We start from the raw sequence: 24,693 nt of genomic DNA, 5'->3' as shown, positions 1-24,693 counted from the left end.
CAATTGTAGCCCAGTTTTGTGGAAATATTGGGACCAATTTTACTTCATGACTAAATTAGGTTCTTATAGTCAAAACATTTCAAAAATTCAGATGACAGACAACCGGTTAAGATATCTGTTCTAAGTTTGATAACCTTGGCGGGGGGTTGTATCTTTAACAACCCTGGCAAATGTAAATAAATTTCCAAGTGTAAAAAAAAAAAAAAGAAAAAAATTAAGGCATCTCATCTGTCAATCAATGGTATAGAAAAATGGATAGTACTTCATCGAACATCTTTTTTGACTACACGTGACTACATGATCGGGATACAAAAATCTGATTGATGCCTCCGCTGGGAATAACATATCGCACTGGGTCATCCATGCAGAGACAACGAGGCATTCTAAAACGGCTGCACCAGCACAAAGTCCCGGTCCATACACAGGTTATCACGTCAGTCTTTTGAAGAATTATTTTTACCTCACTCCTCCTCCGCCCTCTCTCTGTGACTTGTGCATAGTCACGGCCAACAATGAGGCACTCTAAAGCGGCCATGCCACCAGACCATCTGAAGGGAAGGTACATTTAAGGGGTATAGGCATGGTTAGCTCATTTATATACTTCCACATAATGTCATAAAAATAGTGCATTTGCATGTGGGAGTCAAGTTCCTTCACAATACTTAAGATCTTTAAATGTATCTAAATGCTGCAACCATCTCCCACCACAGAGGAAAGGCTCTTTGGGGCCTCAGTAATTTAAGCGGCACAACACTGTTGACCTCTTAGTTAATGATGCACTGTGTAATACCTTATGTTCATCTCAAGAGTGGGGGTATAACAGCATTACATAAGTGCTCATTTGAATATTTCTTAACAATAACTAATAACCCCAAAGGAGGCAATTACACAAAAGGGGGGTTTGTCTAAGGGCATTTTTCAGCCAGAATGGTTAATAATTAGAATAGACCATATTTTCACCGATACTAAATACATTTAATAATAATAATAATAATAATAATACTAAATACAGTTGGCAGCTCGGCCCCAAATAACGCATTGTCCCCATTGTCAAGAATGTATTGTAATGTCATAATATTTATGCTAAATTTGCCAGTATATTCTTTTTTCAGCTTTTGTAATCAAGCTCCAATGTCATTAAAGTAGAAATATTGTAACTAAATAAATATTAACAACGCTCTTTTCTTTCCACCTAAGGCCCGTGTAGTGCACAAATATTCTCCAATGTTTTATTTGTAACACAAATAAGGACATGGTATGAAAGGTAAATCAAATGAGACAATTTAGAAGAATAAAGTATTACAAGAATGAAGTTGTTAAAAAGGCAATGTAAAAAATGTCTATTATGACAACAAAACTGTAGTTCTTCTGAAATTGTCTTTTTGAATTGTGAGTTACATTTGTTACGTTACAGGTCAAGAGCATCTCCAGAAGCCTGCTCGCTCACAAGCTAGCAGGTAGCTAGCGCCTCTCGTTGCGACAAGGAATAGCCCTGCGATGGCTGAAATGAATATGTGTCGACAAATGACAGATGCTACAGAGAAAAATGCTTTTTTTCTGGCCATATTTGACCGGACAAGCTTTGAATGTAGCTTTTGGTTCATTTTGCTGGAAGCTGTTGTTTATTCTGTGTGAAGCTGATGTCGGCCTGCCAGTTCGATGTGATGAAATCATGCGGCCGAGTCTGATAATCACTCATTCCGCCTGAAAGGTGAGCAGAGATGAGCATAGCTCAAAAAGGTCACAAGTAATTAATGGCTTTCGAGAAAGGTCTGAACTTTCCAAAACAACCTCTTTTTTGTTCTTTTTTTTTTAGTCTGATCAGTTTCCTCATGAAGGCAGTAACATTTCATCCGAAGCATGGAAATGCCTCCATTCTCCACTGAGACGCTGAACTATGAAGGACAATTTTTTCATTACGATACATCCCGACAGTAACTTAATCAACTTAATGCCAAAACAGGATTAAAACAATCACGTAGAAGACAAGATGGATGTTTGATAGGGCCCATGGCACAAGGTCATCAAGCCGCCTGAAAGTGGAGTGTAAGTGATTATTATCCTGTTCTAGGCCAATCACTTAATTTGATTGCTCCATTTCCAATTATTTTGATTCCTTAGAGGTGCATCTCACCCACACACGCGGCGAATGTCGTTTTCTAATTTCATTGTGATCAGGCTGCACACATGACCAAACAAATATCATCATCATCATCATAGAAAATATGCTCGGCTCATCTTTTCTTTCTTTCCCCGGGTACCTGTATGACAAAGAAGACGACGACAATACAATTCCCCCACTGTCACATTTATTAGTATGTAAAATGTGTGCGCCTGCAGAGAGTTAATGTAATATTCTAACACCTCAGAGGAAACTGTGGATTGACTTATGTGAAGCTGAGTTAACACCGATTGTTTTTATAATAGGCAGCGGATGTTCGCAAGATTGCATTAACTCCCCGTGTGTTCACAAAAATAGATTATTTTAATGGTACATGAAAACCATGTCAATAAAACTGATATATCTGCAATTTCAAACATGCCAACCCCCCTATTGACTCTGGCATGCATATATTCATGGAGTGATTTTATAAATGGGGCCTCTGGTGGATGAATTCAACAATCTTGATGATGTATTATCTTGTCGGTGGGGCCGTTATGTTGATATTTGTCGTTATTAATGTAATGGATCCAAAATGCACCAATAACAGTGTTTGTATCAGTGCCTATACTGTCATATTTGTTAATTAAATGAAATATATAAATAAATAAATATATACAGTGTATGTATATATAAAATGATTCAAAAGTATATATACGATTGTGTTTATGAGTATTGCATTTGAAAGAAACGTATGCCATTCTCAATAAAAAATGTGTGAAAAATAGGTACTTCATCTAAAACACGTTCATTGAAAAAAAAATGCAGTCTAGGCATTGTCTGAACTCTGATGCTATCAGATGTTAATATTTGTAATCAAAGTCTGAAAAAAGGTGGTGCTTGTGTATCACGATAATGAAGGTATTGATCCCTTCCCACTGATGTCAAATGTCTTCAGTCCCAATCCTTACCGTGGAACAAAGAGACATGATAAAAATATGCAAATGATAGTTCTCTTTCATTAGTCTCTTGATCCAACCGTTCATGAAAGGTCAAGGCTGGATTTCGAGCCGATGCAAAAAAAAAAAATACAAGCATGGATTTTGTCAAAGCAGAAGTGATTCACAGCAGCTCACTCTTGGCTCGAGGGATTTCCTTTGTTGCCATTTATGAAAGGAGATACTCGTCTATCACACCTCTGTAAAATGCATTATATGGTTATTTGTGTTGTCCCTATATTAAAGTATATGTTTTCCCCATTCATACTGCATCCATCCATTAGTTCCTTAAACTAGAACCGGCTTCTATATTAATCAAACCTTTTAAACTTTATTTTGTGTCCATGTGAGTGTGATTGCTTGTTTGTAAATAAATTCCCTCAGGTTGACTGGCGACCAATCCAGCATGTGCCACGCCTCTCACTCAAGGTCATCTGGAATTTGTTTTCATCAGGGATGAATAAAAGTAAATTCAACTCAACATATTTTTCAGTATAAACTGAATGATGTAATCAATTGAAGAGAATCCGTCCTTGATTAAAATTGGGTGTTGAATCGAGACAGGTCTTCATGGCTAATTGTTTTTGTGGTCACTCCATTCAATAACTAAATTATAATTAAGAGCAAAAAAAAAAAAGGGAATGGAGTGGTGCAAAAAAGGATATGGTGCAATCAAATGCAATCAGGATCGCAATGCACCAACTAAGTCACAATCAGCTCGCATGCAAAGTAAAAGCCGCAACGCCACACTCTTAAAGAAAAACTGTGCCAGATACTCATTTAGGTGACCAGCTGTGCATCTGATTATAGCTGGCAAAGTACTGAGGCTGATTGCTCAGCGTGCTGAGAGCCACCTGCAGCACAAAAGATTTTAAGACCAGGTCGTATGAACAAACAACTAGGGATGTTCCGATCCTAACTTTTTTTTGCACCCCAGTCAAAGTCCGAGTCACCTGATTTTGAGGATCTAACGATACCTTTGGGGGAAAAAAGAGCTCGTACAAATTGTCAGATTTTTTTTTTTTTTTACCTTTGGAGGAATGTAAACCAATCTGTGTTTTGTGTGTGTGTGGGGGGGGGGGGGGGGGTTGATTAGTGACATTATTCATTCATCTTCCGAGCCGCTTGATCCTCACTAGGGTCGCGGGGGGTGCTGGAGCCTATCCCAGCTGTCTCCGGGCAGTAGGCGGGGGACACCCTGAATCGGATGCCAGCCAATCGCAGGGCACACAGAAACGAACAACCACTCACACTCACACTCACACCTAGGGACAATTTAGAGCGTCCAATCAGCCTGCCACGCATGTTTTTGGAATGTGGGAGGAAACCGGAGCACCCGGAGAAAACCCACGCAGGCCCGGGGAGAACATGCAAACTCCACACAGGGAGGCCGGAGCTGGAATCGAGCCCGGTACCTCTGCACTGTGAAGCCGACGTGCTAACCACTGGACTACCGGGCCGCCTAGTGACATTATGTGAAATATTAATCTGTTCTTAAGTTTCGTAGTACAGCAAAAAAAATCGATAACACATGAGGAGGATGTTTGTGAGTGTATGTGTGTTTATGTATTTATTACTGTATATGTTTTGATTAACATGGGCCTTGATGTTGTATAATTAATTGACGGCACCAATGTCACGGTTCCAGTGCGTGTTTTTTCTTTTTTTTCGATTAGGGTCCATGGCTATAGGATGCAGACCGCTGATTCCGACTAACTCATACATTCTGGTAAGCATAAATCATTTGTAGTACAAGGCACTTTCCCGAAATCTTTCACCAATGACAAGGCTTTCACTACGAGGGACAAACTCACAAACTTTTTTCCAAGTCATTGCCTGTGTGCCCTCCGTGGTGGAGGGCTCGCAGCGGGGCAGGGCAGGTGGTCACCTGTCAAATGCCACCCCGCAGTCGTTGAGAAGCAGAATGCACACAAAGTGGTGCGATACACATGAAGGGCGGAACACACACACAGTGATTTTGAAAAATGTGATGCACAGAAGGAAAAAAATCAGCGAGTGGGCGGTTACTGTTTGTAGAGTGTGTTTTGTTCTCGTGATGATCAACACTGTACACACACAATAACAATAGGGCCACCCACAATCACGAATATCCTCCCCCAACCAAGGTGGCTGAAAGTACTAAGACTGACCTGTGAGATGTAACAGGGAGATTGCTAGGAAATAATAAAATGATATAAAAATAGGAGTTGACAACAACTAGATTGCAGTAAGACACTATCATGTGTATAATTTTTTTATAGTGGTGAATAACTTGAAAAAAATGCTACACAACACAGCAAAGTTTACTTGAAAACGGGCTTTTGGATTCAACATCTGTGATTTGTTTTCTTCTCTATAGCTTTTGCAAGACGGCTTGAAGAAACATACATCCTCCATCATACAACCTCCAAAGAATCACGCATCAATCACTGCTGAAGGTAAAGCCAAGCTAGGACACTGAGGATCAGTAAGTCTGCAGCATCCTTTCCATGGCATGCCTTTATAACCTTGTTGGTCTTCTCCGTTCGAGAGCGTTTGTGTGACAAGCTGAGGTGACAGCATGCCCAAGTGTCAGGATGAAACACAAACATGGAAGGCAGTGGTGACTCGAAAACAGGAAATTAAATGCTGTTGACACTGGGTGTACTGTGCATCACTTATAGGCTCAGTTAAACAGTAAGGAGCATTTCGGGAGAAAATATTACTTGTATAAAACTCCATAACGAGTGCTCTTTTCAGACGTGTACCCTGGAGTGCCCTACCATCATCTCAAAGGTTTGCCGAATCAGTGGACTGTTTCCAAAGAGGCCTTTTCAATTCGGCATCAGGATAGTTTATTAACGTGCTGCTCTGTGTTTTTATCATATGTTTGATTGCTAACGTGACTTTTTAAAGTACTACCTGGTATAAAATTGAACATTGACACAGACAAGGTGTCAGTGCTAGTCTTACTGGACCTCATTGCAGAATTTGACGCAATTGCTCATAACATACTGTTGAACACTTGCTATATGACCATTGGAGGTTTTTAATCTGATCAAATGGCCATGACATGAAGAGTTCCTCAAGGGTCTGTCCTTGGACCCATTTTGTTCTGTCTTATAATTTAGTCATAAAGACATTTGAATGATATTAATGAATACATGCTCCAATACTTGTCTCGCACAAGTCGCCATTTAAGCTAGTGTACAGCCAGTGACTAAAAAAACAGACTTGATTTGATTTTGATTTGACTTTTTATTTGGTCTCCCGTAGTAGAAACTTGTCTTGGAGGACTTCACACAGGGACAAGTACAGTGGCCTACTGGGTATTTATTTCCTTTCTTCTTCATTTAGGGCAAAAGAGTGAATAACCTCCACCTCATTCCTGCTACCAATGCCGTCCGACCAAACACTTGTACAGCAAGTAGCAGGAAATCACATTACTTCAACTCAGTCTCTCTGGAAAGCTCCTTCTCCCCGCGTAATGGCCCTGGTCTGATTGACAGGACCGTTTGCCCAACTTTCCCATTGATCAGATCGCCTTACTGCAATTTTACACCATGGCATCCCAGCAGGGCTACAGGTTACACATTTTATTTCAGTTTCTCGTGTGACTCTCACAGGAATGGAGAAATCTGCCACAGGCAATTCCCTCCAAACCTTTGCCGGTTTCCTTTTTCCATTGACCTTGATAGCGCGCTCTAGAGTTTTAGACTTCCAGTTGAAATACTCAACAAAACCTTCATCAGCACCAAGTTCAACAATATACTACTTATTCAAGTAGTGGCCATTTAAGAAAAATAAATGCCTCACCTTTTCACAAAAAATGTGTTGTGACTGTACTGTGGAACATATCGTAATACAGTTAACTGCTGAGCCCATTTGAACTCTGTTGCTAACCAACCGCGCAACCAGCAGCGCAGTTGCATGAATACAGTCCCGTACGACTTGTCGCATTTAGTAAATGAGATCCGTGCACAGTATTAAAAATATATGTGGAATACAGAATTAGCTGAGCAAAGGAAGAAGGGCAAAGGCAAGGAGATGACAAGATTTTAGTTCAACATGAATCATTGGTCTGAAAAGCTCCGGCAGGAAAATGCGACCCTGTGGTGTCTAACATCAACATTGTGCTTAAAGTCTTCGATCTGTTTGTATTGGACCTCCTAAATGATATTTCTCGAGTCTCCCACTTAACCCATCACTGGTGCTTCCATGGAAACCACAACAAAAATGTATTTCCTCAGACCGTGTGATGCAACCGACGTCTCGGTAGAGCGTTATACTGTAATTCCCCAAGGCCACCTGAGGAATAAGATCAGCACATTTAAATTATCCAACATCATTTACGCCAGGTGATGATGTTACCTTTCCTTTTATCAACTGAAGTACACGCCCCATTAAACGAAGGGCACGTCCCCTTTTGCAGGCCAGCGCACAGGCTCATTGCACTGTAAGAAGATCATTAATGATTCTGTTCAAAGCGGCTGGGCTACTTAGCAGCAGCGAGTTTAGCATCTCGACATGTCTGCCTGGTTGCTTTAGGATATGCTAAAGTGTCAAACTGCGGTCTTGGAGGGCCGTTATCCTGCATTTTTAGACGTTTCCCTCCTCCAATACACCCGATTCAAATGATCACTATCAGGCTCATGCAGAGCTTGCCGATGAGCTGCTAAATAATTGAATTCGCCGCGAGAAGTAAAGCAACTCCATTTTTAAAAAACGTTTTTGTCGATTCTTTACGTGGAGCGGAACAAACAAATTCACTTCATAGGACAAAAAAATCTACTTATTACTGAGTGCAACAGCTCATGAATGTCAGACAAAATTAATACCTGATGTTCCAATACCATACACGATAAAGATAAGACGCATTGGGGTATTGATTTTTTTTTTTTTTTTTTTTACCAACCCTTTGGAGAAATGTTTGTTGTCGAAGAATACAGTAACATTTTCAAGGAGTTTTCAGGGGCAGTGAGACCAGCGGAACTGGAATTAAAATCAAGCTACGTGACATTTTTGACCCCCACTCTCTTGGCGTACTTGCACCATCTGCGGTTTAAATTAGTTCACGTGGAAATGCCGATTACGGTAACGCTCACCCCAAGGGATCTGTTGAGTACCTCGGAATCTTTCATGGAGAGAAAAAAAAGACCTGAAGGTGAATTCAAAAGGAAGCTGAACTTCACATGAACCAGACGGGTTTGCGTCTCACAAAGTCTCTGACAGGTGACAGGTGACAGGGGAGAGGTGTTTCCTCGGGCAGATTGCAAATGAATGCACCAGACATAGAGTTGATACGCTGCGCCGCTTTTGAATAGATTTTTGCTCGACAACAATGGGGCAAAGGGCAAGGCGGTTGTGTCAGTCAAAGGTCGGTCTGGCTGGACTACAAGGAGACAGAAAGATTCTTCTCAGCGTCCGTCTCCACCACGTGAGCTCATCTTCATGTTCCTCCTTGCGTGTGAACTGAAGTGCTTTGACATCAACTTCACATTTTCCCACAAGCGGTGTCAGAAATCAAGTGGAAACAATGAAAATGAACATAGCGTTGGACATCTGCGGCTGTTCGCATCTCCTGTGTTTATTAATGTGTCTGCCAGACTGAATTTGATGGGGAAAAGACCGAGAATACGATTCCCGCTATTAGCATAGCAACCAGCACAGATGATGTCATATTCTAAAGATAGTCTATTACTTTCCCTCGCTGAAGTCTAAGCCCTGTTTATGTTTGCGCAAATAAGCATTTAAATAAAATGATGCTATCGTACAGTAATAAAAATGGTCTTTTTCCTCCCACCGCATGAATGATAAATCTCATTGCGTCAACCACGCACTTTATTGCAAGCAGTAGATAGCTTATATTTCCCACCTTGATGGTGGCCTACAGCGAATATTGGCTCGGGCATAATGATTAAACGAGTGAAAAAGGTTTGCGCATCCATTACAAAGTTCAGCTCTATCTGCACAGCACCAACATATAGTTGTTACTTGTTGCTCAACGCAAAACAAAAAAACTGCCCTTTATTTCTTCATATGTTGATGGCTCTGTGAAGTAGAAACATAAAGATCTGTTTTGAAACAAGATATTTATTTCCGTGCTCAGATGCATAGATGACTCATACGTATCCACAGGCCGGTTTCTAGGCGTAATCTTTCTTCAAAAATGAAACAAAGTTCAGCACGCTGTGCTCTTGATCCCCAAGTAACACAAAATAATCGCAGTAAATAATCAAATGGCATTGTTTTCAAATGTTAAAAATAAGGTTCTGTTCTGTGCCAGTTTGTTAGTCCCTCCATCCCATACGTTAGATGTACACACAGATATCGGTTACAGTTTCTTCTGTTTTATAGATTAAATCAAACAACAGTGCAAAAGCAATAAAATGGATCTTCATGGTCCAAAAAGTGGCCTGTGTACGAATACAACGTATATCCCCCAATGTGGGATTTGTTAAAAGGCGAAGAAACGGTTTATTGAGGATGTCATCTAAAAAAGAATAATAATTTTCTTCCGCTTGAGAGACGACCCATGCGCCGTTGTTGATTTTCAGACTTATTAATATTCAAAGGGCACTCTTTACATAATTTGTTTTCGGAAATGATCTTATCTATGACCCCCAAACCTGAAAGTATTTCATCATGCGCACAACACCACCCAGGAAAGATTTAGACATACACAAATGTTCAAGACCGAAACGAGTCTCCAAAGAAATTATCATTGTTATTTTCTGCCTTCAAAATCAGTCTGGTTCCACATGATTGGATTGCACAGTTAGGGTACAGCGTGTCGTCTAACTGCCAAGTATAAATTAAGATCTCAAAGAAAAACTGCTCCATTTTCTAATCAGAATTTTTCACAGTGGGGGGTGGGGGGCTCGATTTCTCCAGGGAACAATTTTTCACTTTGAATTACTCACTGTGTCCATTCATCTCCTGGCCAATAAAGTCCCGGATCCTGCACACACCTTGTCATCTTGTAGATTTGGTGTCAGTCCAGATGAATTACATTTGATCCCCGTTCTACTGTGCTGCTATTGGCCACAGCAGGCGAAAGCCGATTAGTTAAGGGAGACCAAAAGTGCTAAATAAATTCATTAAAGACATATTCAAAGGAGGAATTAGGAGGGTTGTGCATCAGAATTAAAAACATTTTTTTTCCCTCTGCATGGGCAAATTAAAGTCAAAAATGAAAAGTCGTCAGAAAACCTTAATAGTGAAAGTGCATAGAGGAAACTCAAAATAAACAATTGGGTGTTTTCAGAATCACCCAAAGTGAAAATTAGTTTCAAATGTGCAATTGGCAATCTGTAGGTAGGTAAACAAAACAAAAAAACAAAAAAACGATTCATATAAACTTGCATGATTTATCTCAGGACACATGTCACTGCCAGAATCAGTTGAGTTGTTATTCTGGCACAGGAAGACAAATAATTGGCTGCAAACTGAACTGTAGCAAGCAGGATTGCTATAGATGGGTGATCCCCCCCCCACCCCCACCCAACCCCCCGCCACCCCCCACACACACACACACATAGACACACATAGGTAGAACAGATCTCTAAAACCGGAACACAATTAGCCACCGCAAGATTTACCTTCACCACCACATGCTGGTCTGTTGGTGAATCAGCAGGTTCTAGAACCTTCTCTATTCAGTTTCCAGTCCTCTGGAATGCTCTTCCCACAGACACTAGAGTGACTACGACTGTTTAAGTCTCAACTTCAGATTTATTACTAATCTGTCGCATTTGGTTAAACCACAAATAGTCGCTCGCCCTGCCTCACCCCGTTGAATTTTGGCCTTTCTCAATGCCACTTCACCCACCGATTCCTGCAATGCATGTGCTGGATGGACAACATAGAGAAACTATAGGGTTCTCACGGTGACAATTTTCCTCTGTTCTAGTTCTCTTTCTCCACACGTGACAAACCCCAAAGCAGCCATAAACTGAGCTCGGTGCTCAAGCTGCCAATAAATGTCAAGGCAGCCCGTTTTGTACAGTAAATGCTTGTCGCCCTCAGGCTCGCGTCAGCGCCGCACCATGCTGATTAGTTTTATTTGTTTCTCTCGAGTTCTCTTCTGCATTCCCAGGAGATATCAGTATTAAATTGCTTTTTGGTCCAGACGCTCCTCAAATTCATTAGAACTTGTAATGGACTTTGCCTTGGTGAAGGCGTCACACGCTTTATCGATTGTGCCTATTGGGCAATGCTGAAACTTCTTCACACTGATGAATAATTCATTGCTAGATTACGTTTATTGTCCTAATTATTCTAATGTTTTGATGGCAAACTGCTTGGGAGGAAACCAGGGCTGACTGTGTCTCTGGCTGTCTAAATTAAACCCGGGCATGGTAATGTGATCATTTTTCAAATTATATATTTGTTTGCATTATGAAGACCGTAACTTGTGCCGGCTGAAAGGCAAACAAAGTTTGAGAAGGGTGACGCCTCTTAGTTTTAATTAAAAACCACAGACGGCTTAATTGTGGTGCAGTTGTGCTCTGATGGTCCCGTGATTGCTTCAGACACCAAAAATGAGATATGCAAGAGTTGTTGCTGCAGATATTGCTTTCCAGTTTGCCCCCCATGGTGTCAGCAACATGTCTTGACTTGAATTTTTCCTCCAAAACTTTCTTTCAGGGGTAATGAAGTCCCCTGAGATTTTGTTGAGTTGTTTGTAGACACGTGAACACTTCAGGGTGATATTATGAAAATGTCAGCCAGCGGCATGCATTTAGCTGATTGTGCACCTGCACGAGCAACCTGATTTAGTCATAATCAATCATTATTCCTTGAAGAACAGCTTGTCCCAACATCTCCCTTTGTCGTCTGTCAATTCAATTATTCCCGAACGTAAATCGTAAGCGGTAGCATCAAAGTCACTTGTGATTCATCATTGCTGGAAATATAAAATTGTAAAAGCTGCCAGTCATGTTTTAAATGTCCCCAGTGGGCATGAAATAGAATCTAAATGTGACTGTGAAAAAAAAAAATTCAATCCCATATGCGGTATGTTAGTGTACCGTTCGTCGTTATTGGTTGTTGTTGCGTGCGACTGTGAATTGGCGGCACACAGGCAAATGAGTTGGGTCTCAAATCTGATGAAATGCTCGTCAGACACCTCAGTCAATGTGGCCAAGCGCATTAGCTCAGTGACACCTGACATGCCTGTTTTTCCCTCCTCCGGGTGAGTGCAGAAGTTAAATGTTGAAACTTTACTCAAGGCCGCTACAAAGTGGCTAAAATTGGTGTGAGTCAGCCGTTTGACTCCATCTAAAAAATCCTGCCGAAAAACTTTGGCTTTCGCCCTAAACGAATCCCATTTGACTGAATTTGTATGAACACGAGGCAAAGTAGATGCAGATGAGATTTAGAGTGCCACTCGATGATAACAAGAGAAAGTCGCCTACCTTCACATTCCTATGAATACGTATTAGGGGCACCGTTTTCAAACATTATTCATGTTAAGTGCTGATTGTAATGACGTTTCTCCGACAAAGTCAGAAGTTAGGTGGCACGACGGCGGTGCCTGTGAGCGAGGGATGTTAAAAAGATAACGTCGGCCGCGTGTTCTCTCAAAAGTGCAAGCGAACGTGCGGCGTGTTGGGAGCGCCGAATTGTCATCGCGAGGATTAATAAAGAATGAGCTTTTTTAATGTTTCGCCTGGGCGAGCTCATAAAAGCTGACGTGTGGCAAAAGTCAGAGATGGAATACAAATAACGCCAGGACCAATAAATGTCACTGCGTTATTTTTTTCTTGTGTGTGTTTGCAAGGCTTGCAGGAAATGGGAGTGTTGTGTGGTGCCTGATATAGAGACAGGCGGGTAGGGAAAAGTCATTTTTACTCATCCTGGCAGAGAGTATTGAAATAGGCCAGATCCACTTAGAGGGAAGTTTGTTGTCATGTGAGGTCCGTCCTTCATCTGACTGTGATTGTAGAATTACTTCGATGAGCCTTTGCAAACATGTTCCACCAAGCGTATTTTTCACGTCACCCTTTCCTTGTGGCTTTCCTTCCCCGTCTGCCTCTTCACGCATTCAGAGTCATTTCAATGTGCCATTTGTCATCTCGGTTCAATTTTTAGACCCATAACAATCTGTTGCCCTTGCTTGGATAGGCATCGAATTGAACATTTGCTTTCTTTTTGGGCTTTAGTTCCTATTTTGGTCAGATGGCAGCTGATTTGAAAAAAAAAAAGGTTTTTTGTGTGTTGTGAATGCCACCGAATGTTTCCTGGCCAGACATATGGAGCTTGTTCGCGTAGTGTGGTTTGACATTGCAAAGCCAATTACCCCATGGTAATATGGCGCGGCCATAAGAGACGAGTTTAATTCGTTCTGTTACCAACTCCAAACATTTGTATCTCAAATCATCTTTCCCCAATGAAATGAATGGAGATGCCCTTAATCCAATCCAGGCTGCCCTAAAAAAATTTAAAAAACAACAACAAAATCATTTTATCATGTGTTTCTTTTAAATAAGTCAATAGTAATCAAAAATATTTTTATTTAATTTTACTTTATAAAATCATATGGTAATAACATCCTCCCTCTGGTATGCACGAGCTGGCTTTGAGGAGGACTAATACAAATACAAACTTTAAAAAAAAAACATTTCTGCTGGAAGTGAAAGTACAGTGATATTTTGCAGAGCATAAAAAAATAGATGCCGTCAGCATTATTATATTGTCTGTCTACATGTGTTGCTGCACTGTCTTCGGTCAAAAATGTGTTGTTTAAAGACGTATTACGCCCACAGAATAGGAAAACAAAAGCTCAGTTTGAAAAATGCAGTGGGTTACAAATGAGACGGGATTTAAAGGTGTTTGTGTTTCTTTTTGAATGTCTTGTCCTGCAGCTCTGATGTCTCACATGCGGTGGGAATGCAAACCAAATCAGAGTAGTTTCAGCTCCCACTTGGTTGAAACATTGCCATAGGTAAGGTACCGGTAATTCCAGGTAATTGAGGTGGGGGGGGGGGGGGCAGGTCCATTTGGAGAGAAGCATTTATTTGTTAAAGTGTGTGTGCCTTATAGAGGCTTGATCAATGTCAATGGGCAAGGAATTTATCACAAACATTTTGGGTTTTGTACCTAAGAAAAACATGAAGACTCACACAAACAACTAAAGCTAGATTGCTACATTGTAACTCACAGACACACACACACACACACACATTCATCATATCTGTGCCTTAAACTATGATCCACCAGAGACAAAGAAAACACAGACAGAGCCCTTGGGCTAGAAGGGTCGTCGGCGAAAAAGAAACTTAAATCAATTCCATTCGATTAGGTGCTTCGGTATACACGACATCATTATAATTCTATTAATGCAGGCATGGATTTTACAATGAATGTAACTACAGGCAAACGGCTGGCATAATTGTATGAAATGGGATGAAACTCGGTTCAGAACGCAAGTGTGAATTTCTTCACTTTTCTGCCCTTTGCAGATAAGGCTCATCCTTATCCGGCATGCTTGATCTCTTCACTGTTGCAAAGCTACATCCTGATATGCTACCGGAATGCTTAATTTTTTTTTTTCCGCTCTCGCTTTCCATCATATTAGTTTTGACTCAGTGGGCTTGGGTTAGCAAGGCAAAACTGTTGTGCTGTTGCGTTAAATTGATTGTATGCATGGATTTATTACAGCACAGAGAGGTTAAGCACCCCAACGGTTGTTACGGCATTGCCCTACTTTGGTATTGTGTTTTACAACTGAAAGGCCTAGACCAAGCTAAGAGGTGGTCAAAGAAGCCTCATTGACAGTACAAACGTACCAGAAAGTGGATGAATCTGAGAGGAGGTTCAGATTCATCCCTTGTAATGCTCATGACTTCAAGCCGACGGTGATGATGATACTTTAGCGTTTAGCTCCGTAAACTATTTTGTCTTTTAAATTAATAAGACACTGAACAAAAAAATATGATGGCCATCATTTTTGTATGTGACTGTACTTTATGTATGAATACTTTTAAAAGCCGCGTCTGCTCTATTGAATGAAGAGTGTATGAAGAAGTATGACTGGCTGCCTCTTTTCTGTTGCTAGCATTAGCCACGGAGGTGTACAGGGATGTCGTCATTTGAGGCTACCACTAGCATGTGAGCTTAGAATGTGTTTTTGATTACAGGTACTGTATTTTGTTACTCTATGTTGTAAAGTGAACTTGATTCTCCTCTGAATAGGTAGCCCACTTTTTCTTTTTAGAACATTGATCACCGTAAAACACTCCATGAGCAACACTGGCACACTGCGCTGCAACTTTAATGCAGTATACTCATAAAATATTTGTGGCTCTCAGCCCAGCAACACAAGGCTGACTGATTGCCCACTTGCACCATCTCGGAAGGTTGCCTTGTGCTAAACGGACGCTCCATACATTCACAGAAACACAAGGTCACCGTCCATTAGGCTGTGAGGACGGAGGAAAGTCTGGACGACTGAATCAACACTTAAAAATGAATAATGTTCAACCTCAGATTAACTTAATTCCGATGTCACAGTGATTTATTGCGCATTTTTTTGATTGCTAATGGTCATTTTTATTATTTATTTTTTTCTAAACATATTCCACTGTGTCATGAAGATTCTCACTTTGAATATTTCATTCAATGAGATCTTTTTTGAACAGCGTACAGTCATTGACGTTGCCTTATATCACAGTTGGAAATTACACTTCGCAACTACAGTAAGAACCAGGGAGCAAAACACACGAACCGGACACAAAATTACACTGCATTTCTTCGGCTGGTAACGGAAAGTTTGATTACTGTACTCGCCTTTGCACTGGATAGGTCAAAATATATTTGTCAAATATTTCCAGCTGAAATTTGTTTCTCAGCTCTATCAACATTCCACCATTCCCTGACCTTGCCTCAAAGTCACAGAAGCAAGAGAATAAATCTCCGAGTCTACTTGTATACATAACCACGTTCTTCACAGCGATGCATCTGCCGCGGTCACAGATGAGTACATCTTTACTCCAATGGTTACGTATTTCTCTGTGAGCCAGAAGCACTAAGCCTATGCCAGTGAAGAGAAACGCGGCAAATGGGCCAGTTTATTCCGAGCAATGGGAAATCAAGAAAAGATTTATGGGCATCATAATGAATTGCGTGTCTGCTTTAATTACAACAATCCTTGGCTCTTTGAAGTATGCGGCAATCCGCTTGCCTTATGTCTTAGCTTTTAACACTGAATAGATAAGCGTGCATCAGATATTGGATTTGCATGTTGTTGAGATGCGGTTAACAAACTGTAGCAAAAGAGGCTTAATTGCCAGCTATGCCTGCGTAAGTATTTCACATGTATTCCCATGAACATTTAGGATGACAATCCATTGTCCGTTATTGAAATAAAAGCCAAACGAAGCTGCCAATTTTCAGTGTTTGCGAAATCTGTCCCACTGGAAGCCACTCGTGAGTCATGAGCACCTCCGATGTCATCCAGGCATCATTAGAGGGGCAGAGAGGAGCCAACACAGATGCTTTTCCCTTACATGGCCTCTGCTGCACCTTTTCCTGCCGTATGTTAAGAGCTGCGACCATTCCAAAACGGGAATGAACAATGTGAGTGGGTCAAAATGACCTGCCAAATCATGTGTGTGACAGTGCCACCTGTGTCTCAGTGGGCATTAACTTCAGCCTTCTCTCTGTACACCGAGTTCGCCCACTGCTGGTTTAGAATGAAAAAAAAAATCTGTCAGTTTTTGGCAGGTCGCCGGCCTCCAAAGAACCAAACCTCCCAAATAGCCACCTGCTCAACTCGGTGGGACATCTGAGACTTCATACATTTGGTTTGCATGTTGTTAATTTCACTCTGTGGGCTCATTCACTTCGTTGACAGATGAACACTTTCTTTTTACTTACTTATTTTCAGCATACCAACACAGGGCAAACATTTAAAAGGATCTAAAATAACAAACAATGTCGCTCTTATGGCTTAAGATGATAAGAAATAAAAGGGAAAGTGTACAGGCATGTTCTTTCCAATGATTGCCCCAATCGTTGACTGCACTTGTACATTTTGGCGACGGAGTCTCTTCATGCTTCACTTTTTAGCCACAGGTACAATTGAAATCATAAATATGGTTAAGCATTATTGCAAAACACGATCTATAGATACAGTATTGGTATGGCCTGGTGGCGGACAGCTGTCAAGTCAAGTCAAGTCAACAGTATTTATAGAGCACTTTCAAACAGACATCGTTGCATACAAAGTGCTGTACATGGAGCGATTTAACATACACAATAAACAGTAAGACGAAATGGTAATAAAGGCGGTAGAAAGCACCAAGCAGTAAATGGGAGAAGATACAGCGAGAATAGCAGAGGCCCCAGAATTGAGCCCTGTGGAACACCACATGACAGAGGAGCAGTGCGTGACTCAGAGCAGCCAAGGCTGACACAAAAGGTCCTGTCAGCTAGATCGGACCTAAACCACTCAAGAGCACTGCCGCCAATGCCCACAAAGTGCTGCAAACGAGTCAGCAGAATATCTCACGTCATACTCTGGAATTTTTGTCATTAAAGCGCTTGTCCATTTCTGCAACAAAGATTGTCCATGTACTAAAATGATATATATTCATACAGTTCAAATTAAAATATCAAATTGATACTGATCATCGGTCACTCATGAAAACTATTTACAGATGTCCACACAATGCGCGACATTTCCACAAAAAGCAACATTCTTCTCAATACGTAATGTATATTAACAAATGATTTCATCACATATTAAATCATCACTATGGGAAATGTTGACTTTTCAAAACAAATTGTGTGACTTGTTTGTGTGTGTTTCAAAGTTCCAAACCCTCAGAACTTTGTGTTTACAGCTGCCCGCTGTTCTGTTTGAAACTGGACCATGAAACACCAAAGTTGCAAGTTTGGGTCACACAGCCAAACAGCAACTGAACTTATCAAATAAAAACAACAAAACAAGCTGTGCGAAGCCAAGGGAAGCCGAAGTGTTGGGGGACGGTTGTTTCATCCTTTCGACTTTAAGATGGTCATTCATCTCTGCCTCAGTCAAACCGCCATCACCAACATGGAGTTCTTTTTGCTGCCTGCAGAGGATGAGAGTGGCTTTTAACAAAAGCTGATGAAACATTTTTGAAGACGAGACAGAGATACCGTGCCATTAGTTTCTGAAGCGCCCCGCATACGTATTACTGAGTTGTCCTTAAAGAGACGTCAAGCCGTGAGTGGCGTGATCCCAACAGAAATGAGTGTTGGTGCTTTTGCTGAGCTCACTCAGACTTATTTGGTCGATGCATATTTTGCGCACATACTTTCCATGCAAATTGATGTTGAAGTGTTGGTGTGAAAGCAATTAGTCAGCTAGGACATTGGAATGTGATTTGTTTGTTTTTTTTTTGTTATCTTATTTTCCCCAAGTGGAGAGTATATACAGATGGTGCTGATCGTCCTGCATCATGAATTGCATAATAGAAGTTCACTGGAGGGCGTTTCAGTCTGCCCCCTCAAGCCTGCTTTCCCAACCTTCTATTTCTCTGTTTTTCAAGGTTTTTTATTTTGTTTTTATGTCTTTTCTTTGGGGGAGGGGTTGTTGTTTAGAACGTACAGTTGAAACAGGGTCAGAACCCAGGGTACTGCAATGGAAGAGCATTTTAAAATGAGATGAGAGGACACAGAGTGTGTTTGATGGATGTTTGGCAGCTTGACAGTGAAGCATCCTCGCAAACTGTTGGCCTCTTACTAGTGTGTGCCGCTCTTTTTATGGGGCAGCGGAGGATGGTGCAGTTTGGCAGATGGCATCAATGGAGAGTGTTCATTTGAAATTCCTCATTCAGTCAGAGACAACATTCTGTTTCTTCTCCGTTACTTTCTAAATGTTTATACAGTGGTGCCTTCACTTGGAGTTTTACGTCTTTGTCTGCAACTCAAATCATCATTCACATTTGAAATGAATGGAAAGGCCATTAATCTGTTCCAGCCACTGACAATTTGTCATTTTATTTCACTTTTTTAAATCTGGAAAATAGCACTCTAAAGTATTATACTGAAAACACACACACACACAACCATCCAGTAAAAGCATAAATCCTAAATGCCTATAATGCCTATAAATAGCAAAATCGCACAATCCTGATTGATAAAAATGCTATTTCCTAGCAATCACATTTATTTAGCTGGATGTTTGTGTGCTTCGTTCAGAGTGGACGACTTGTTTTCCTTTTTTTTTTTTTTCTCATGCCACATCGCATCCTCTGGAGTCCTCCGGCTCCTCTCGGTTGAGAGAAGCGTTACGATATAACCTGTTGCTGTACTTAAACAGCACAAGGATCGGAATTTCATATGGAAAACATCTCTCTCTCTCTCTCATCTCTATTTTTTTTTTTATTTAACGCGTGTGCTGTTTTAATCTGCTTATCTCCATTTGGTTGGCACACGTCTGTTTTCTTGTGCCTGTGTGCTTTTTCAGTGTCATTCACCACAGCCAAACGGAATGAGCCATTGTTAACACGGGAGAGCGACGGCAGCGGATACGACCGTATGACAGCTCGTATTAGTGTATTAGACACAAACAGTGGCACAGATGCTCCCGGTCAGTCCTTGGTCAGCCTGGGGCTTTTGCATAACGGCCTAGTGACAGGTGGCTTTGTGGCCCTGTCTCACGGTTGACAGGGTGCTAAAGCGGGAGCTCATCTTCAATGGACTACTGGGATAAAAAAAAATACAAGAGCTGTTTCACACACGTTAAACACACACAAACACTTACAGCATAGATTTCACATGATATTAGTAGCGGATGGTTCCGATGTTCAGTTATGCTTTACTATTTTTCAGATAAAACTGGGAAATTACAAGTAACGTCATGGTAACCTCCCCACCTGGGTGACTAAGTATTTTACCAACTAACATGTCCCTTAATTGGTCTTTTTTTTTTTAATTAAAGAGTTGAGAAAAGGGGGCGGCCCGGTAGTCCAGTGGTTAGCACGTTGGCTTCACAGTGCAGAGGTACCGGGTTCGATTCCAGCTCCGGCCTCCCTGTTTGGAGTTTGCATGTTCTCCCCGGGCCTGCGTGGGTTTTCTCCAGGTGCTCCGGTTTCCTCCCACATTCTCCCCGGACCTACGTGGGTTTTCTCCGGGTGCTCCGGTTTCCTCCCACATTCCATAAACATGCGTGGCAGGCTGATTGAACACTCCAAATTGTCCCTAGGTGTGAGTGTGAGTGTGGATGGTTGTTCGTCTCTGTGTGCCCTGCGATTGGCTGGCAACCGATTCAGGGTGTCCCCCGCCTACTGCCCGGAGACAGCTGGGATAGGCTCCAGCGCCCCCCCCCCCCCCCCCCCCCCCCGTGACCCTAGAGAGGATCAAGCGGTTAGGAAGATGAATGAATGAATGAGAAAAGGGAGTTGGAAATCACACATGGACACATAATAATAACAATCTAGAGGTTTGAATCTTGGCCAGACTCTAGTGTAGAATTTGAAATATTCTGACAAAGATGGATGGACGGATGGACGTTATAATGTTGTGGCCAGTCACCAGTAGATAAAATAACTAAAATGTTTTTGGTGGGATTTGGTGGGGGGGTAGAAGCAAGTGCACAAAGTAAGGCCAAGAAACATTTATTGTCGAGGTGTTCTGCTCCACTGGCTCCCTTGAGAGGGAAATGTTGCCTTTACTGTAACTATTGTCATTTGTCACAGCACAGAGATCAAAAGTTCACTTCTCACTTTCACGCTACTAGATGGGGGGGGGGAGAAAAAGGAATTCTCCAGGCTCCAATGTTTTGTGAAACTGAGAAAAAAATTACAATATTTTTCCATCACACCTTTTTGAAGTTTTGGAAAGCCTCAAGGGTGGTGCGGCTGAATGAGTCGAACATGTAATAGAGTCAATCCGAAGACTATGAAGTTTTCGAGAGAAAAAGTGGGACAGCTTGAAAAAGAAAGACACTGAAGACTGAGTGACCCTTTTGACACAACTTTGTTTTCATTCGCTTCGCTAGACGTTTTGGTGTTACAGAATTGTCTTGCGGATCACATGCGCCGTATGAAGTTTACGATGTTCTCGCTCAGCTCAGAGTGAGTCGGCCTGACAGAATGCTTTGGCGCTCACTGTTTATTTCTACCAAAGAAATTCTGTTTGCAGTCTTTTGAGCTTTTTGTTTGCTTTTATGAAGAATGCAAAAAAACAAAGCCTCAAACCTGCTGCCCTCATAATAATAATAATAATAATAATCATAATAATACATTTTATTTGTGGGGCTCATTTCGTCTACAGTAATCATTGTCCGCGTCTTTTCCTGGAGAAGAGTAATTGTGAGGACAATGGAGGGAATAAATCTTGACACACTGAGCCTCTGTCGAATTAACATCGTGCTTCGGAGGACTGCACAGGGCGTGAACTTCATTTGAGGTGAGGAGTTATGCTATTTTAAGAAGGTTAACCCCGGCATTGGGTTGGTCACCCCAAGAGGAATAAAGATTAATCTCAAATCACAGTGCGGTGTGCATGCAATGAACTCTCACTGAGAGGGTGTAACTGCTTCCGTGTGTATGTTTTACGTGCTCATTCCATAATTTTCCTGAGGACATCTCACTTCTGGCTAAAATGTCAGAAACCACTCTGACCTACTGAGGAACGCAAAGCCTCGAACGAGTTTGACAGAAGATGTATCTCCTTTTTGTCTCCAAAAATGCAAGCACAGCTGAAAATTTTGAGAATAATTCCCTTTTTGTACCTCGAGAACTGCAATTTGTTTAAGTCAGGCAGTATCAGCAGCAATCAGGCGAGAGACGCTAACCCCATGCGCAAAATGAACTGTCCTCACCGTTGTCCTCAATGATGATCATTATCTATCTCATAGCTTGAGCGAGGTTGTTCACCTTGGCAGTTCCACATGCTGTCCATCACAGCCGCAGTTCGAACAGTAAATTCCAATGACGGTAAAATCCAGTACATTTTTCTTTGCATAGATGGTGATTTGATTTTGTTTTTCAACGTCTGTGTGAATCAAACGAATCATTTTACATGAACTGTGATTATGAATGCAGCCCGCAAAATCATTATGCATCGTGGGTGCCTCATAATAGATTTGTTTACAGATGTGACCGGATCACGGTAATATCAGTCCAATGCTAATTGGTAGTCCTAAATGATGGCACTGGTTATTATTTCATGAGACAGATTTGTTAAATTATTTGCATGATGTGGGGGGCTTTTTTTCCGATCTTCTTTCCACCCACATTGACCATTGGCAAAGCGCATAGCATACCAATCCAACAAACATCAACCACAAAACTATAACTGAAAGGCTTTCGATGAAGAGCAGGGTAAATTTAAGTAAGTAGTTTAAGGCGCCAAATTGGACAACTTTTTTTTTTAAGCATTGCGAATAAGAGAGCAGAAACATGGAAGTGCTGCAATAGAAATTACAACAAAAAGCATTTTTCTATGTCGTGCATAATTTAAAAAATGGGCCAAAAAGGACTATTTAAAGAAATGACTGATGGATATCAAAGCATTAACTGTAGACTAATATGATTGAAATTCTGACCGCATACCTCCTCTTTTTAATATGCTTCATAATAAGCTTTAATATGAACTACATGTATATGTTAAGGAAGATCTGGCTCTGTACAGGGACAAGAGGCTGGGAAGCTTGTCTCAATGAAAATCTCTCTCTTTGCGGAAATAGGCACTGATAAGCTTTTTTAAATTTTTTTGCTGAAAAGCATGCTATCTTACAATTATCGCGCGGTAGCGGTGACTCATCTGAAAGGACCTGGTTTGATAACATGTAGTGGTTGGACTAGTTGCTGGAGATATGGCCTACTGAGTAGTTACGAGTGTGCGTATGCATGTGGTACAAAGAAAAATATCAATGAATCAATACAGTAATGCCTTTTAGTTGATAATTGATGGTTTGATAGTCAGGAACGGTGCAATCCGGAAAGGAAGCGAGTTTATCCTAATTGGAACTACATTTCCCATGAGTGGCGACCATTCCCAGCATCCTTTGCTCCGGGCATGCGCACTCTCTCTCTCGCTCTCAGAAACAACAAGGTCGCAGTTAGCAGCATAGAACAGAAATAATCACTTCACGATGTTGGGACAGGCTATACGGCGATTCACGACGTCTGCTGTTCGTTCTTCGCATTATGCCGAAGGACCAGGGAAGGTAACATAAATAACTGATTTAAAGCAGGTTAAATCTGGTCATTTTAAATAGCGGCCTAGTGTTATGCGCGGACCATGGTAGTAAAGGTAACCTGGAGGTCATGCCGTTAAATTGCTCCTATGTGTAGTTAAAAGCAATCTCGTAAAACAAAAATAAGACTACAAAAGGAGAGCGTGTAAATAACGGATATTTCGTTAAGTAGTAACGTAACGTTGGAAATATTTATGAAGGCGGTGAACGACTCTTCTTGCAGTTAGCATTATCTTCGTGGCTAAATAGCTGGTCAACCCTGTTTTTCAACTTGACACTTAATGCAAACTTGTCCGTGTCACGCACATGACTTGACATGTATGTTTTTCAGTATTATTACATGTATTTGTATAAATCAGTGTTGAGTGGTCTATTTTTTGTGAGCAACATAGTAATTAGCAGGTCTTGCTACCAAGGGTTGATCTGTAAATTATGTTTGTATCCATCCCAAGTTCAATGAAGGCTCAGTCTTGTCATGTCAGTGATAATTCAGGGTTATTTTTACGTTGTTTCTTGTGCCTTCGAATTCATTGTGACAATGACATGTTGCTGCAATTTTAGTCATTTCGAATAGAAATGTTAATTGGTTTTTATTGGCCAGCACAGCTTGCGAAAGAGAGGTTTAATGTGTATGTTGAAATTGTCATGTCATAATCATGTATGACTGATTTCTGTTGAACACCGTTGTTTGTCTAGAACCTTCCATTTTCCGTGGAAAACAAATGGCGTCTGCTGGGCATGATGGTGGTGTTCTTTGGCAGTGGCTTCGCATTCCCCTTCATTGTGGTCAGACATCAGATCTTGAAGAAATAAAATGTCTTTGAGGGTAATTATTATTTATTTGGTTTTGTGAAATGTCAGGATGCTTGCTTCCAACTAGTAGAGATGGTGCAATATCCTGGCAAAACCTCTATCATCAAAAGTGTCTTCACAACTGTCATGTTGTTGTTCTTCTATTCGCAGGCCATCAGCAGGAACATATTTCTTCAACAGACTTCTACATGTGCAGAACAGTGTGACTCTATCAATCTTTGTAAATAAAATCACCTCAAATATGACTCTGTCTTTTAATTTTTATTTTTATTTTTATTTTATTTTTTGAGAAAACTGCAATTATTCCATAATAGCCAAAATACAGTAATACCATTACGCATTTGGTGTGAAAATAAATAATTTAAAATCTGATTAACTGTTTACATCACTGCTCCACAAACCTTTTTTCGTGCCACGTCATTATAAACTGCTCCAAAAAAAATACAGGGAACATTTAAATAACACAACGTAACTCCAAGTATTCACTTTATTTTTTTGATCAGTATATTTTGATGGACCAACAAATAAGGGGGGAAAAAATCAAAAATACAATTCACCATTATGCTGAAAGTTGTGATTAGTTCTACGCACTTGTTACTCTTCAA

General features: G+C 41.0%; 1 protein-coding gene across 1 annotated transcript; it reads left to right on the top strand.

Annotated features, from left to right (window-relative positions):
- Positions 1-23,086: 23,086 nt before the first annotated feature.
- On the top strand, positions 23,087-24,333 carry LOC127601827 (cytochrome c oxidase subunit 7C, mitochondrial). Its single transcript, XM_052067497.1, has 3 exons — positions 23,087-23,245; positions 23,972-24,101; positions 24,239-24,333. The coding sequence occupies exons 1-2, from the start codon at positions 23,171-23,173 to the stop codon at positions 24,086-24,088; spliced, it is 192 nt and encodes a 63-aa protein (XP_051923457.1). The 5' UTR covers positions 23,087-23,170; the 3' UTR covers positions 24,089-24,101; positions 24,239-24,333.
- Positions 24,334-24,693: the final 360 nt, after the last annotated feature.

Source organism: Hippocampus zosterae, chromosome 6 (genome assembly GCF_025434085.1).
Source record: "Hippocampus zosterae strain Florida chromosome 6, ASM2543408v3, whole genome shotgun sequence".
NCBI classification, from domain to species: domain Eukaryota; kingdom Metazoa; phylum Chordata; class Actinopteri; order Syngnathiformes; family Syngnathidae; genus Hippocampus; species Hippocampus zosterae.
This window is presented reverse-complemented; position numbering and strand designations above follow the sequence as displayed.